Below are 15,399 nucleotides of genomic sequence, written 5' to 3'. Positions count from 1 at the left end.
CTTACTGAGCACCGTCTTCCACAGCCAATGTGCTGAGGACAGCCTGCCCTCAGTTCGGAACACCAGGCGGCCAGCCAGCCCAGTCAAGCTCATTTCCTGTCTTCTCTTCTATGTTTGGGCTCTTTCTCCACATATCCTGAAGCCTATTGTTCCTGAAGCTGGGAAAGAAGAAAGCCTCCGTCCCCCTGCTCTCTGGCAGTTGCAGGCAGCCCTTCACTCCTCTCTTCTCCCCAACAGCTGGTGACTGTGGCCTTCCCTAGAGGACAATAGACCCATGGGGACAGCAAGGCCTAGATTCTGAGCTGGTGGAATTTGGGCTCAACCTCACTTTCCAAATTTACATGGGCAGAGAACTCAAATTGTATGATGTGTCTATCAACCGTCTACTCCACCTCACTGGGGAGCCCCTTCCCACAGTTTCCCACAATTATTTGCCCCATTGTGGAGGGAAGGAGATAAAGACTCAGGGAAGTTAAGTAGATTGCCCAAGGTCTCCTGACCCTAAGACCACGTCCATTCAATGACCACAGTCTGCCTCTGAAGATGTCAGAGACCCCAGCATTAGAATATATGACAGATTGTGTTTTCCATAAAGAGCCTCTGCAATATTTCCAGTCCCACATGCTCTTACAAAACCTTGCGACTTCCCCACCAGGTGGTAGAGTCTATTTCCCTCTCCTTGAACCTGGGCAGAACAATGTAGCTGTCTCACCCAAAGGGAGGCAGCAGAGGTGATTCTGCATGGCTTCCAAAGCTAGGTTGTGGAAGGTCTTATTGCTTCCCCCTGGCTCGCTCTCTCTTTCTTTCTCCCTCCCCTTCCTCCTTGCTATGGAAATTAGCCCTTGAAACCCAGCCATCAGGTTGTAAGGAAGCCCAGGACACATGGAAAAACCATGTGTAGGTGTTCCAGCCAACAGTCTCAGCTAAGGTCTCAGCCCAAAGCCAGCAGCAACCACCAGATGTGTGAGTAAACGAGCCTTCTGATGATCCCAGCCAAGGCCTCAAGCATGGTGGAGTAGAGAGCCCCCCACCCACCCCCACCATGCTCCAAATTCCTTACCACTGCATCCACGACCACAAAAAGTCATCGTTGGTGCCACTGAGTTTTAGGATGGTTTGTTATGCAGCTAAGAGAAATGAATTAGAAACCCCAAGGCTCAGCCCCACATAGTTAGAGGATCCACTACTACATGTCCCGGCAATGACACTGATGTTTCTGTCCCCACTCCTGCTGAGCTGTGGGCTAGTGCCCTCTGAGCACAGCTGACTCAAAAGGAGAAGGGGAACGAGGACAGGCTTGGAACACCTGTCATAAGGAACGCCTGCTCTTGGTGCTCAAGGGAAGCCCATATGCACTTTGAGTTAAAGCTAGCCTGAGACCTTGCCCTACTAGGTGTGTCAGAATGTGGAAGTAGTTCACGTCCAGTGACAACAGAGAGGACACAACTCATGGTGTTTGAAGCAAATGCTTGATGCTTCTTTGAGAAAAAGGGGTCTGGGCTTACCTCTGCCTTACACTCAGGGTCCTTGGCCTGCCGTCCAGGCATCAGCTTCATGGCTGAGGACAAGCTTTCACTCCATGAAGTGACTTTGCTGTGGTGTCCGACATTCGAGCGACTGGCCAGCAACTTCTTCTCAGATGCTGGAGACAGAGAGACAAAGACTGTCAGAGGCGAGGTTGAGAGGAGAACACACACTATTTCTACAGCGGGCTTGGCTTTCAAAGGGCGAGCCAGGGGCACGAGCCCAGTGTGCCTGCCTCCAATAGGGGAAACAACCCAGGCTATAAACTTATACTGCCATCTTCTGACTAAGAAATATAGTGTGGGTTTGGGGGTCATCAGAGCTGGCTTAGACCCCTAGCCCCACAGCTCATTGACTTGAAGTCAGATTTGGACAAGTTAGCTAATGTTCCTGAGCCTCAGTGTTCTCATCCTGTAAAATGGGGATAATGGTAACTAACCTCATTGCAGTGTCATGAAGAGTAAACAAGACTATGTGTTTAAAACACAGGCCCTGGAATACACAGTTTTCAATATATGGTTGTTGGAAAAAAGAGAGCCATTTGTAAGTTCTAAGGTTCATCTCACCATTTTATTCCACCATATGTGCATGAGTATATATGTCCCATTTTATTGAACTTTTCCCTGAAACGGAATCTGACATTTTGACTTCAAATTATACATTTATGTACATAGATACATACATATTTGCCGGGGCTAATATTGAAAGCCAATGAAATAAAGGTTCTATACCACTGGGCAGTCTGGAATGATATGCATGGAAATAACTAACTCTTGAATCATTACGAATTTTGTGATGTTGAAAGATAAGTATATGAGCCATAATTTGAGAGCAATGTCCTCTTTAAAAATGAAATTAAAACCTCATTCCTACAACTGCATTGACTAATATAAGGGTAAAACTGTTGAGTCACTGGTAGACTTCAAGGGACATTAATATCTTTGGGATGAAGATTTTCACTTGGAACATGAAGAGCCTGAGGTTCCAGGTCACTACATGACTTGGTGTAATATTTCAAAGCTGGCAGGTAAATACCAGGGCAAAATCTAGAACCCTAAGTTCCAGAGCCCAAGCTAGAGCTCTGATATGTGGCCCTTCTCTCTAAAAGATTCCTAGAATCTGCTTGCTTGGTTGGCACTTCTGGCCTTCCTTTCACCCAAGATGCAAAGCACCATTCATTCTTTGTGAGCAAAGATTCATGAGATTTCAGTGATGTACATCCCACCCACCAAAGAGATAAGAGAGAAGGTCTGGGTAGAAAAGGCTCTGGGCCCTGAGTGGAACCTTGGGGGAGTCTGGCTCTATGAGACTCAGAAATTCCATTCCCTGGAGCCAAGTGGACAGAGACCTAAGTAATGCTGCCAGGCCTTGAGCATCGTCTCCTCCCAGAGTGGGGTGACCTCTTCAATCTTCACTTTGCTCTCTGCGGGTTTCACAGAGAGATCAATCTTGAAGGTGTCCTCCAGTTCCTGCCGCCTCTGTGCCACAAGCTGCTGCCAGAGAGTCCGCACCGTCTTTTGGATGTTGTACTGGACTAACAGAGAGAGCACATCACACAATCAGGATGGCCTTAGTGCTTCTCCCAGAGAGGGCCAGGAGATGGCATATCATGGTTGCTTTTATTCGCATCCTTCTTGAACATCACCCCAGCTTGGTAAGCTCCATATAGCAGTCTGTATGTAGAGCCACAGAGCTGATGATAATGCTAACAACATCCTTGTGAGCTGGCCTTTCCTCTGTCTCCACCACCAAGATCTGCCTGCCTCACATGTCTAGAGAGAACACGATTGATGGGCTCAGAGAACCTCTTTCTCCCACCCCCACAATTCTGTTAGATACCAAACAGAGAGATACCTGTGTGAGCTCTAGGTAACCAAAGAGCTCCCCTAAAACAGCTCCTTCCAACCTTACATTTGACGTTATCCCCTCAGGGCAATGGACACCAAACCCAAGACTGTCCCCAGGGGCCTAGGACCCACGCTGGTCCTCTTTCCTGGTCTTGGATCATGCTTCTCACCACCCACCCATCTCAGTGCCCTGGATTTGCCCAGCCATAGACAAATCTACCAAGCTAATTCTTCCTGCTACGCCACACAACTATAATCCCCTGAACAGTGCCCAAATTCCCTCTGATCTTGGACTACTGGGTGCCTCCTCTGGTACCAGCCTCTTCAGTCTGTTTTTCTCATCGTAGGGGGATGGATATTGCTCAGTCCACTCTACTAGCCAAGTTCCGAAATGCAAATGTTCGTGTCGTAAATAACACTGTGTCAGAGTAAACTTACTCACAAGATTTTTGATCACTGGCTCTGGGCACCTATCTGACTAGAAAACAGAGGCCCTTATGTCTACCATCTGGTATCACAAGATATCACAGGGTGAGTGGCAGGGTCAGCAAACCGAACTGGTGGAAGAAGGTCTGCTGAAGCTTCCTGGATCAAAAGGGAGCAATCTCTCAAACACATGGATCTGGCTGCCATTTTTTTCATGAATTGCTAATCCCTTTAACTTGATTTGATATTAGCAAATCCAAGAATTAAACTTCATTAAGCCAAAAATCTCATAGAAGTAATGAGTTTATTTACTCCATTCCTATTTTCTAGGAAAGAAAACTGAGAGACGGCTAGGTAATGGCTTGAACTAGGTGAGATGGCATGCCAGTTTCCACATCTAGTGGCCTGAAAGAAAATTCGAGAGACCACCTGAGAATTGAAATCAACTTACGGTGAGGTCTTCTAGGATTTTAGTAAGTACACTAAGTTCTTAGTCTAACCAGGTCAAGTCCCACAGAGCTTTCTCTTCATCCATCCATCCATCCATCTATCCATCCATCCATCCATCCATCCCATTCCATTTCTAATATACAAAGCTCATTCCAGTTTTATTCTCTATCAGGTTACCTTGCTGTACTACTACATTGTCTGAGATTTCTTAGGGCCTCTTCTGGCCTTTGAGAATCTCCTTAGTAGTATCTTGGGAAGGATAACCTGAAGAACACAACCCTAGCAGTTACCACTATCCGTCTACTCCCCCACAAAATAAACAACAAATAAAATGTACCATCACTTAGACTTGGGAAGTCTTCCCCTCCTTTTTCTCCCGCTTCTTCATTTGGAGAAAGAAAGACTTGATGATAAGGAGTCATTCTAGGCTTCGGTTCCAATCCAAATCCTTCTGGATAACTAGTAGACAAGAGATTTTTCACTATAAACTCAGTTTCTTTGGAATTATTCCGTCATTCTTTATTACAAATAATCATCCTCCAAACTCAGTACATATCGATATGGAAAAACTCGTCTAATCAAGTTAAAGCAAACATCTTATGACAACTTCCATGACAGATATTGTACAATAGCATTCTGGGAAATAGGAAAAACACCCTCTATTTATTCATATCTTATTAAATCCAATTCATACTCCCAGCAGGCCCCCTGAACCCTCTCCCGGTTTCCCCACCATCGAAACTGGTCATTTCTTCTTGCAGACTCCCAAAACATTGAACACTGCCTTTGTTTGGCCCTGATCTCATCCTGCCTGGAATGGGGCCAGGGCCAGCTTCACGGGCCGTGACCTGTGCAGTTGTACAGGGTCCATACTCAGAAGGGCGCCATGCTTGGACTCTTTGGCTACCGTCTTGAAATTCTTGGTAATTTTTGAATGAGACCCTCATTTGCATTTTGCAAGGGCACATCACATAGCTGGTTCTAAGTTGGGTGCAGTGGTTTACATATTAAGTTCCTCGTGAGCCGTGTGCTCCAAGGCCCCTGGTCATGTTAATGTCCATGTGCCCTCTTCTCTGGACCCCCTCAGCCAACCAAGCAGAATGCACACTCAGTCCGTGTTTGTGGATTGAACCAAAAATGACAAACAAGGAAATGAAAAAACACCAGTATATGAGAATGTCCATTCTTGAAATTGCTAAAATGAAGTCCCTTTGGATTTTCGAGGCCATTTTGCCAAATAGAGGGGTTGAAAAGGGTGGAACTTCGAGCACACAAAACAGCTGGCATTTCACTCTTCTTCCCTGTGCTTCTGGTACGGATAGGGCCTAATTCTTGAAATACAGAAAAGAAAGAAGAACTTCCCTAATTTAACCCATACACTGAAAATGGATTCTTCTATTTCAAACAAATAAAAAGGCAAGTACCTCCTCTGGGCTGGGAGCATTTTCCAGGGCTTCCCAGAGAGTTTTAAGACAAGACAACTCCAGTGTTTTGTAATGTTCAATAGGCAACTTGACAGAATTTGGGGATTTTTTTCCAAGTACTTAAACGTAATTTGTACTGGGATAAATACAATCAAGGAAAAGGACAAGAGCAAGGTGTGCTGCCCCGTAGTCCTCTCCTCCTCTGCCCTCCACATGGCTGTAGTGATGAGAGAGAACATCTGTAGGCAGTATGACACCAAGACACTGGTGATGCGCCATACACACACAGCCACACAGAGAGAGAGAACGTGCACGTACACAGAGAAATCTAACGTATTTTAAACTGTGGACTTTGAGAAAAGGATCTAAATAAGCTTAATTTAATTTCTTTTTATTACTATCTCTTACACAAATGTGTTTATGGATGTCATTTTTATATCACAAATTGTATGTGCATATTTTTTTCTGCAAGCAAAATCAATCCTGGTTTGCGTGATACAACTTATTACATATTTTTCCATTCTAAGATTGCATTTATCAAATGTTAATATTTCTGAAATCTGGCTGTATCATAAAATCAATGTGTATATTAATGTTAGAGTTTTCTATCCCCAAAATTAAATCAATGAAGGATCTTAGAACCTGAGAAGAGTGGAAATAGGGAAAATTATTATTTCATGATGCTTCTAGCTGCTCAGTCACATGAACAGGTTTGAGAACAACCTACCATATTATCAAACGTTGCATGTCAGTTGGGCAACCAGATAAACGAAACGACTATATCATTTATATCGACCTCAATCAAGTGTCTCTCTACAGTTTTGTTTCTGCCTTGACCCCTGGTGGGCATGGAAGCAAATGAGCAGCTCTTACCTTCTCACACTGAGCAGCAAAAGACAATGCATGAGACACAAGAGGAAGCTGACATTGGAGTTATAGGTGGCAAAGATGATGTCCCAGTGCTCCTGTAGAAAGCCGAGGATGCTGAGAAGGCTGAGGCATTCGGAGAGGGACTGCTGGGGCTTGGAGAGGCAGTAAAGAATGACTTTATTTAAACTGCTGTATAAAGCACTGATGACGGTGTCCCTCTGAGAAGACGCATTCTCGACGACCTGCGTCATAAAATAAACACACACACACATACTTGTGAAAACTTTGCACTTTTAGATAATGAGCGAGCTAACTGTGGAAATGATACAATCAAAAAGTGACATGATCTAAAATTCAGGTAGGACTAATTTCTCCTACCTTTGGACTTTTATTTAAGTGAATGATCAATAAAGGCAACTCACACATTTGGATTTACCAAAAACTTTTGTAAAAAAAAAAAAAATTAAAAGTTTATCATGGTCATATTACGGAAAATAGGTATGGGGACCAGAGATTTCTGAAATACTGGTAACATGGTTGACATACAGTGTAGAAGAACAAGCTATCAATAGTTTTAAATTTTTAAAATGTGTTTAATAATATTTTTTATATTATTGATAATAATTATCATGTATAGACTGTTTACAATACTCCAGGTATCACGCTAAGCATTTTTGCATTGATTTGCATAGATTTACATTTAAACATCATAATAATGTTGTGAAATAGACACTAAGATTATCTCACTTTAGGAAGAAGGAGGCTGAGGGTCAGAGAAGTTAGATGGTCGGCAAGGGTCAAGACATTTGAGCCATGCTCTTGACCACCATATCATCTAAAGGAGACGGGAGTCCAAAGGATTTTAGTACACAATAAATTTAGAGGGGGAAGGCAGAAGGTCCCGATTTGTAGCTTTAACACTGACTGGTCCATCCCTCTGTTTGGCTTCATTACTCCAATCCAACCAATAGATAAATAAGTCTTGGAGATCTAATGCACAGCATAATAATTATAGACAACAGTACTGTATTATAAAATTCAATGTTGCTAAAAGGCTAGATCTTAATTGTTCCCACCACAAAAAAAAAAATGATAATTATGTCACTTGATAGCAGTGTTAGTTAACACTATGGTGGTAATCACATCACAATATATAATGTATCAAATCAACACATTGTACATCTTAAACTTACACAATGCTATATGTCAATTATATCTCAACAAAAATACATAAAATTTTTTAAAAGAATCTACAGAACGAAAAATACATGCAAAATTTTTCAGTCTATTAGAAAGGTTGTTAGTTATAGATTGTGTTCTTAGAATTTCACAGATAATGCAAGTATTTATACTAATGAAGTTAAGTTTTATTTAAATCTGCTGGAATTTGGGATTCACATTTTTATCATCATCCTGTCCTGCTCCTCAGATGGGTCACATCTTTCAGACTGACGTTGAGAGTTGTGGGAGTCAGAGGCAGCGAGCACGAGAGAAGGCTGGTGGATGTGGGCAGCACTGAGAGTCTGTGGGCCTGGCACCCCCTGAAGATATGTCAGCCCCCTCAAACACCCAGTCTTTGGTATTAGCTCTGAGTATTTGCTTTGACCACTGGGGAGCTGCTATGGAATGCGTGTTTGTGCATCCCCAAAATTCATGTGTAGAAACCTTAATCTCCTATATGATGGCATTTGGAGAAGGGGTCTTTGGGAGATAATTGGGTCATGAGGATGGAGCCTTCATGGTGGGATTAGTGCCCTAATAGAAAGATGTGAGAACGCTTGCTTCCTCTCTCTCTTTGCCATAGGAGGATACAAAGAGAAGATGGCCATCTGCAAACCAGCAAGAGAGCCCTCACCAGGTACCAGATCTACTGGCACCTTGATCTTGATCTTCCCAGCCTCTAGAACTGCGAGAAATAAATGTCTGTTGTTAAGTGGCCCAGTCCATGGTATTCTGTTCTAGCAGCCCGAACTGACTAAGACAAGAGCTCAAGAGCTACTTTCATTCTCAACACAACTTCCCAAGAACCTGATTTTAATCCCCTCAGAGCTGACAAGGGATATTTCTCCCCTCTTGGAGTTATTCTTGAAGAAGCCTCTCAATACATTCTTTTCAGGCTTGCCTTGAACTGCGCATGGCCATACTGACTGTCAGCCCAGGCCGAGGCCTAGTCCTGGGGTCTGCGGGTGACTCCACAGACAGAAGGGTGCTGGGGCCCCTGATGTCACCCTCTCTATGAGGTATGAAGAGGAAGGAGAGGGGCTTTCCTGGATTCCGCTGCAGAGGACACACTGAGAGCTGCTGCAGGAGCGGCTGGAGGGAGATCTCAGCTTGGTAAGAGAAAGTGCTTCCAACAGTCACGGTGTCCCACTGGCTGGGACCACCTCGTGCCATTGTGAGCTTCTCATACGGGGAGGGGTCAAGGAAAGAGCGAACAGCCACTTGTCAGAAAGGTTTCCAGAATGAAATGGGAGGCGAGGACTGAAAAAGTGTTCAACTCTAGACTTTTCAGGTTGTATGATTCTGTGTGTGTGTGTATGTGTGTGTGTGTACACAAGTACAATAAAGAATGTGTGCACACACACAAACTTACATCTAAGGGTGTGTCTATAGCCTTGTATGGCAGGACTATACAAGGGTATAGGGTGTGTGTGTGTGTATGCAGATCCATCTGAAGAGAGAGAGAGCACACGCAAGAATACCAGGACTAGGTAAAAACAGACTCTTGCCTCGATTCCAGGAAGCCCAAATATGACCAATGGAGGTGGGTACTGAAGAAGAAATGAAATAGGCCTTTTGGAAATAAAGAACTTTTTGGCCCTCTGTTGATGAGGAATAACAATAATTACGATTAAACCAATAATCACAATAAAAACCCAAAGAGGGGTGTAGAGTCTAGGAGGGGACAGAGCTCAGGGGCCGGCCCAGGCGCTGCGGCTCCCGGTCACTGAGATGAATCTCAAGTGGCCTGAGATGAGGGCCCTGCAGGGCACTCAACAGCCACCAGGCATTACCTGGGCCGTAAATATCCTCCTCCTTTCTCCCACCCACCTCGGATTCTATTTCGGAAGGACAGCAGGTCAATCTCGACCAAGCGGACAGTAGCCAGCAGCGTGTCATACAGACACGTGGTGAGTCAGCAGGAGCTCCCTTACCACCACGGCCAGCCCGGGGTTCTTACCATCATGATGTGCTCCGTGATGAAGAGAAGGATGTGTCTGGGGTCTGCTGAGAACATCCCGCTATACAGCTTCTCCACCAGCTTCTGGGTGAAGTGGGAGATGTTTGTGAGTGAAGGAGCAGCAGCAGCTTCTGTGTTTGGCTGAGGCTCTTTACTGCCTGGGGGCGGAGGTGGTGAGGAAATAGACTGAGTTTGAGAAATCATCAGAGTCTGAATGCCTTCTCTTCACAACAGTCTCCAAGCTCGTTTTGGTAACCAATCACATATTCCTCCCCTCTGTGCACCCCATTGTAACCTTCTGTATACCACATCGCTCCAAAGATGGGGTCTTAGACACAGCAGGTGCCCAAAGAGCACACACATTTATTCAAAGTAAACTGATCTTAAACGATCTGGTCAGTGATGTAGACCAAGTGGAGAGAAGGCAAGTAAGGGGCAGCATTTCTTCCAGTGGCCATTTGGAAGCAGGGTGGAGGAGAATTTAAGGCATAAAGTAAATGGGAAGGTGTCACGGTGACCCGAGGACGGCTGCTACGTGGGGCAGAGGATACAGCTGTGATATCCGTCGTCTGCTGTGCTCACCAGCATGGCGGGCACTGTGCTCAGAAGGGGATGCGATGATCTCAGCTAATCCTTACAACAGCCCTCTGAGTGAGCCATGGCTGCTGTCCTCACTCACAGCTCAGGCACCCGCCAGAGTCACCCCGCTGTCCAGTGACAGAGCCAAGATGGGACCAGGGACCCCTGAGCTCGCACTTTTCACCGCTGTACTGTCTCCCACACTTCAGATACTCCACGAGAAAGACCGCAGTCAGGGTTTCCGCATCGTGGGGCAAGGAAGAATCTGAAGATGAGACATGTCACTAAGGATTCCGTGGCTCAGAAACCACAGAGAAAATTTTGTCTAAGCTTGTTGGGAAGGTATAGCTACCCTGGAACTAAGTATTCTGAATAAGCTTCACCTGAACTTCTTAGGGGCAACGGCAGCATCTTCCTCCAAGGCTGTTTATTTAAGAATAACCATTTATTTACTGTGCTATGCCAGGCACAGGAGCGAAGAATGAGATGCTGAGCAGAAGGATGTGAAACTAAAGCTGACGTCTTGACTTCCCTCACGGAAAGAGGACAAAATCCTACTAGGGATTTTGTTCTCCTCCTACTAGGAGGAGAACTGATTTGAGCTCAGGGGGCAGAAGGCGTTTCTGTCCCCAAGTGGCCCGAGGATGACAGAGGCGTCATGGAAAGCAGTCACTGAGCTCACTCGTGGAGGGACTGGAGTGCCGACCGAGGGCGGCTTCCCACGGCTCCTAATGCGCCCTGCAGCGCTGCAGCCCAGTCCTCCTCTAGGGCACTGGGGTCAGCGGCTGGTGGGTGCGCTGGCTTTCCTGCTCAGCTGTCAACAGCTTTGTGCCATAAACAATGAGGAGCAAGTCCCCCCACTCACCTCTGAGCATCGGTGCATTGACTCCACTCATCACGCGAAATATTTCCATGGTGGAGAGCAGGACCTCAGACTGGAAGTCTCGCTTCTGCTGGCTGGTGGTGTTGTCTGGAGAAGCCTGGAAGCACACCCGTGACTAAGACAGCAGCCACATGGTCATCATGTCCACTCAGTGCCCACTGGGTCCCCTTCCTGGCCGTGTGCTAATACTACAGCTGCTGGGGGTGTGGACTGCCGACAGCTCACAACTGCCCCTTCTCTAGGACACTGCCTTCTGTTGACCAAGTTGCCTAACTCAGGAAGTGATGCCCACTTCTCAGGGCGAGGAGGCAAGTGGGGGGCTCCAGCCAATGACCACCTAGCAGGAGCCTCAAGGTGGGGCCAACTCTGGGGTGCAGATAGCACAGCGGTGCTCCTGTTGGGACTAGGCAATGGCTGAGGCCATGTCCTGGCTAGCTTCTCCCTTGTCTTCCTCTGCGTCCCTTGTCTGCTTCCTCTAAGAATACCGCCCCCAATGAATCACATCCCCAAAATCCCCGCCTCAGGCTCTGCTTCTAGGGACCTGGCTAAGACCTGCCCTCATTCACCTATTCACTGCTGCTTGATGAGCTCCCTGATCTGCCGGGGCCGGTGGTTCCCAAGGCCTCCCTCCCACCACATCACTGCAGTCCCAGGAAACGTTCTCAACCACCAGCCCCCTGGCATCTACAGATGCCAGTGAGCTCTCACAAGAGATCAGCCCTCAGGTCTCCCTGGGCACACCCAGCCCTCGCGGTGCCCACGCCCTCCCAGGCTGCTCCCACAGCACACGGCCCAACAACACCCCTTCCAACCCACCTCCAGGAGCACCTCCAGTGGCAGCCACTGCTTGGGGCTGGGAGCCGCAAGCAAGAGCTCCCTCAAGAGTCGCTGCATGAACTCCCTCAGCTGCTTCCGGGTGGGATGTGACATAGCAGGATCCTGCGGATCTTCGGCAGTGCTGTCGCCTTCAGCCGCAGCCCTGGGACTGCTGTCATTCTGGGAAGACTCAGTCACGGCCTCCTCAAAGACAAGAGAACTTCAGCATGAGCACCTGCCCTGCCTCAGGGCTCTTTCCCGCCCACCATGGGTGTGCATGTGCAGGTCCCATTAACATGTAAGGAAACTGAGGCTCCTGGGAGCTGGGCGACTTGCAGAGTCCTGTGGCTCATCAGGTGGCCCGCTGTGGTCTCTGAACCTGAGACAGGTGAGAGTCATGGAAGAAAGCTGAGCACGGAGCACGAGAGGCCTGCAGCGCTCAGGTGATAATAGGAGGCTCTCACAACGCTATGTGAGAACACACCGGGAGAAGAGTGCTCGTACAATGCCTGGTCCCCAGCACAAGGTCAAGAGAGCCATCCCCACCTTCCAGGGGAGCCCTCCCTTTTCTGCCCGCCAGGCTCTGCTGATGTTGACACTAGGACCCTCAGGTGAAAGAGGAGAGGTAAGACTTCAGAGAGTACTCGCATCCGAGTCCCTGAGAGCCTTGGCCGTCACTTCCCGTTTTTATATTGATAAAAATACTGGAAATAAATGAGACGGGGTCATTAGCCCAGATACGTCCAGGAGGACAGGGAGATGCAGGGAGGCCGGACAACACACCCAAGAACGCGCGGCCAGGGACTGCAGTCTTCTGGCCCATGAACTGTTGACGTGCGTTCACCTGTCGGCACCTCCCTTTGCTCACTCATAAAATTAATGCAGCCATTCTTAATTAAGCCATAAAATGAATTTAATGGCACCTAGGGAGGTGGTGACCACCTTAATTAGTTCCATGCGGCCTTGGCTGGAAAGATGCCATATAAATTCACAGCAAATAGAAGCCTTTTGGCCACCAGCCTTCTGCGTGAAGAGAGTCTATCACATTTTCTGGGAACAAAGGCCTTTTGGAGCCGACTTGGAAGCAGGACAAGGCGGGAAGTGTGGAGATAGGCGCTTTGGAACTGGACCCAGGAGCTGCAAGACAGGGCCTGGCTCATCCGCAGTCAGCTAGGAGGTGACTTTGGGCCAGCCCTCCCCCAGGCAGGAACTGTTGAGTGTGGGGAGGAAGAGCCCTGGGTCAGAGCGTGCTCTGCGGGCAGCCGGCTGGAACCCCGACTCAGCAGATGGCGAGCCTGGCCCAGGGGTGCAGGGGCTGAGGTGGGGATCTCGGCTAAGAATGCCAGGCCACGGACTTCAGGGCCCTGGCCCCCTCCAAAGGGCTCCCTCGGGGGATGGTGAGGGGCAGCCTATAGGATTGTCCTTCCTCCCTGCCTGTCCTGGCCTCAGTGTGGGCCCCCCCACTTCCTCCAGTGCTGTCTGCACTGCCTGCCTCTGCTCTTCATTGCATCTTTTTTTTTAATCTTATGTTTCTAGTATGTTACTTTAGTTGATATTAACCTATCAAATCGTTTTATCTTTTTGCAAATCTTCTAGTTTTTATTATTTAGTCTTTTTATTAAAACTAATTGCTCTTAAACTCCATTTGGCCATTTAATTTTATTTTAAACTGACTGCGATGGAAAGGACACGGGCTTTGGGGTGAGAGAGTGACGCTCAAATCTTGGCTCTGTCACTCAGTAATCACGTACACTGTGGCGCATTGCATTCTCTCAACCATTTTGTGAGATAGGCCTTATCACCCCCCTAAACCGGGGAACTGGGTCCACACCACTTCCCCTCTCTGAATCGCACTTTCTGCCCCCCTCCCTACCGAGGTCTGCGCAGGGCGCCTGTGGTGTTATGCAGAGCACCAGGCGCAGGACTGCTGTAGGTGTCAGTGGATGGGGGCTGCCACCGTGAACACACTTCCAGAAAAGATTAGCTGAAAGAGCACGTTCGGTGATTCATTTGGTTGTTTAGCAAATAACCATGGAGCAAGCTCTGCCTGCCCACACTGTGCTTGGCACGGCCTCTAACCCTCCCTGACTGTCGTGTGCCTTTCTGACATGCTCCTTTAGCTATAGTTAGCGATTTGCAACAGGTGTCACCAGCTCACTCTCCATGTCTCGGTCACAGCTTCCTACTGCACCAGGGTGGGGCGACAAGTGGATTTCTGCCCTTCCTCCTTCTACGCCTGCCCTTCACATGGTCCTCACAGCCTCCTCTCAGCACCCAGATGCTCTTAGCCCACTGAGTCCCCTTGACCTGCTGGGACAGGCTCTCGGTCTCAAACTCACTCACATCTCTTCCCATAGTCCCCTCTCTGACCCCCCACACTCACACCTTGTCCTCAAGACCCAGCCGTCCCTCTGCCCTCCCAGCCTCGGCTCATCGGACTCTAAGCCAGGCCTGGGCAAAACCTCTGACTGACAGGAGTCCCAAGTCGTGGCCTGCGAACAGACAAGGCCCTGAGAACAAAACACAGGACACTCTGCCAGTCCCACACTCTGCTGCACGGTGTGCCGGCCGCAGGCTTCCTGGGGTGGAATTTGTTGTTTCACATGATCCGTGTGTGGCTATTCCACGTGGAATCGGACTTGATCCACCATCAAATTTCTCACCAGTGAGATTCCTAACAACTGAAAAGATGATTGAATCTCAGAGCTGAAAATGACCTCAAACTGCATTTAAGCCAAGAAAAGGAAAATTACTCGTTGTTTACTTAATGTTTCAGCCAAGTTGCCTTAAAATGTATTTTATATTTCGGTGAGGAAGGTTGGCCCTGAGCTAACATCTGTTGCCAATCTTCCTCTTTTTGCTTGAGGAGGATTGTCCCCGAGCTAACATCTGTGCCAGTCCTCCTCTATTTTATATGTGGGACACTGCCACAGCATGGCTTGATGAGCTGTGTAGGTCCATGTCCAGGATCCGAACCTGTGAACTCCAGGCCACCAAAGCAGAGCACACGAACCTAACCACTATGCCACCGAGCCGGCCCCTTAAAATGTATTTTAATTTTAGGGGGTAGGGAGGAATTTCGCCCTTCACCCTTGAAGGGTGATGATGCTCACCCTTGCTTTCACAGGGGCAGGGGAGTGGCATGACTTACCTTGTGGGTTCCCAGTGGGAAGGTGACTGCAGCCAAAGTCTGGAGGAACTCAGGGGCCCGCCAGGCCGGGTCCTGGGGGTAGGTGCTGTGCACGAGGCCAAGGAACTGCAGCACGCTGGCCGGGAAAGTCCGTTCCCAGGCATCGTCTCCAGAACCTGTCAAAGGCTGAGGGCACATTTCATGAGAGGTGGTGCAGGAGAGCATGACTGGGGCTGCAAAGGAGCCATAGGATTTGAAATCTAGGGAGA

General features: G+C 47.9%; 1 protein-coding gene across 1 annotated transcript in view; it reads right to left on the bottom strand.

The window, feature by feature from the left end:
* Positions 1-15,399, bottom strand: part of WDFY4 (WDFY family member 4) — a 276,540-nt gene that overhangs the window by 149,364 nt on the left and 111,777 nt on the right. The window contains exons 31-38 of the mRNA XM_004432449.3: positions 15,152-15,316; positions 12,001-12,204; positions 11,167-11,281; positions 9,723-9,880; positions 6,545-6,783; positions 4,585-4,706; positions 2,873-3,058; positions 1,506-1,642 (exon numbers count right to left, since the gene is read on the bottom strand). Of these exons, the coding sequence (XP_004432506.2) occupies positions 1,506-1,642; positions 2,873-3,058; positions 4,585-4,706; positions 6,545-6,783; positions 9,723-9,880; positions 11,167-11,281; positions 12,001-12,204; positions 15,152-15,316 (1,326 nt within the window). The remainder of the gene's footprint in view (positions 1-1,505; positions 1,643-2,872; positions 3,059-4,584; positions 4,707-6,544; positions 6,784-9,722; positions 9,881-11,166; positions 11,282-12,000; positions 12,205-15,151; positions 15,317-15,399) is intronic.

The sequence above is a fragment of the Ceratotherium simum genome, chromosome 6 (genome assembly GCF_057802395.1).
Source record: "Ceratotherium simum simum isolate JZ-2026a chromosome 6, ASM5780239v1, whole genome shotgun sequence".
NCBI classification, from domain to species: domain Eukaryota; kingdom Metazoa; phylum Chordata; class Mammalia; order Perissodactyla; family Rhinocerotidae; genus Ceratotherium; species Ceratotherium simum.
This window is presented reverse-complemented; position numbering and strand designations above follow the sequence as displayed.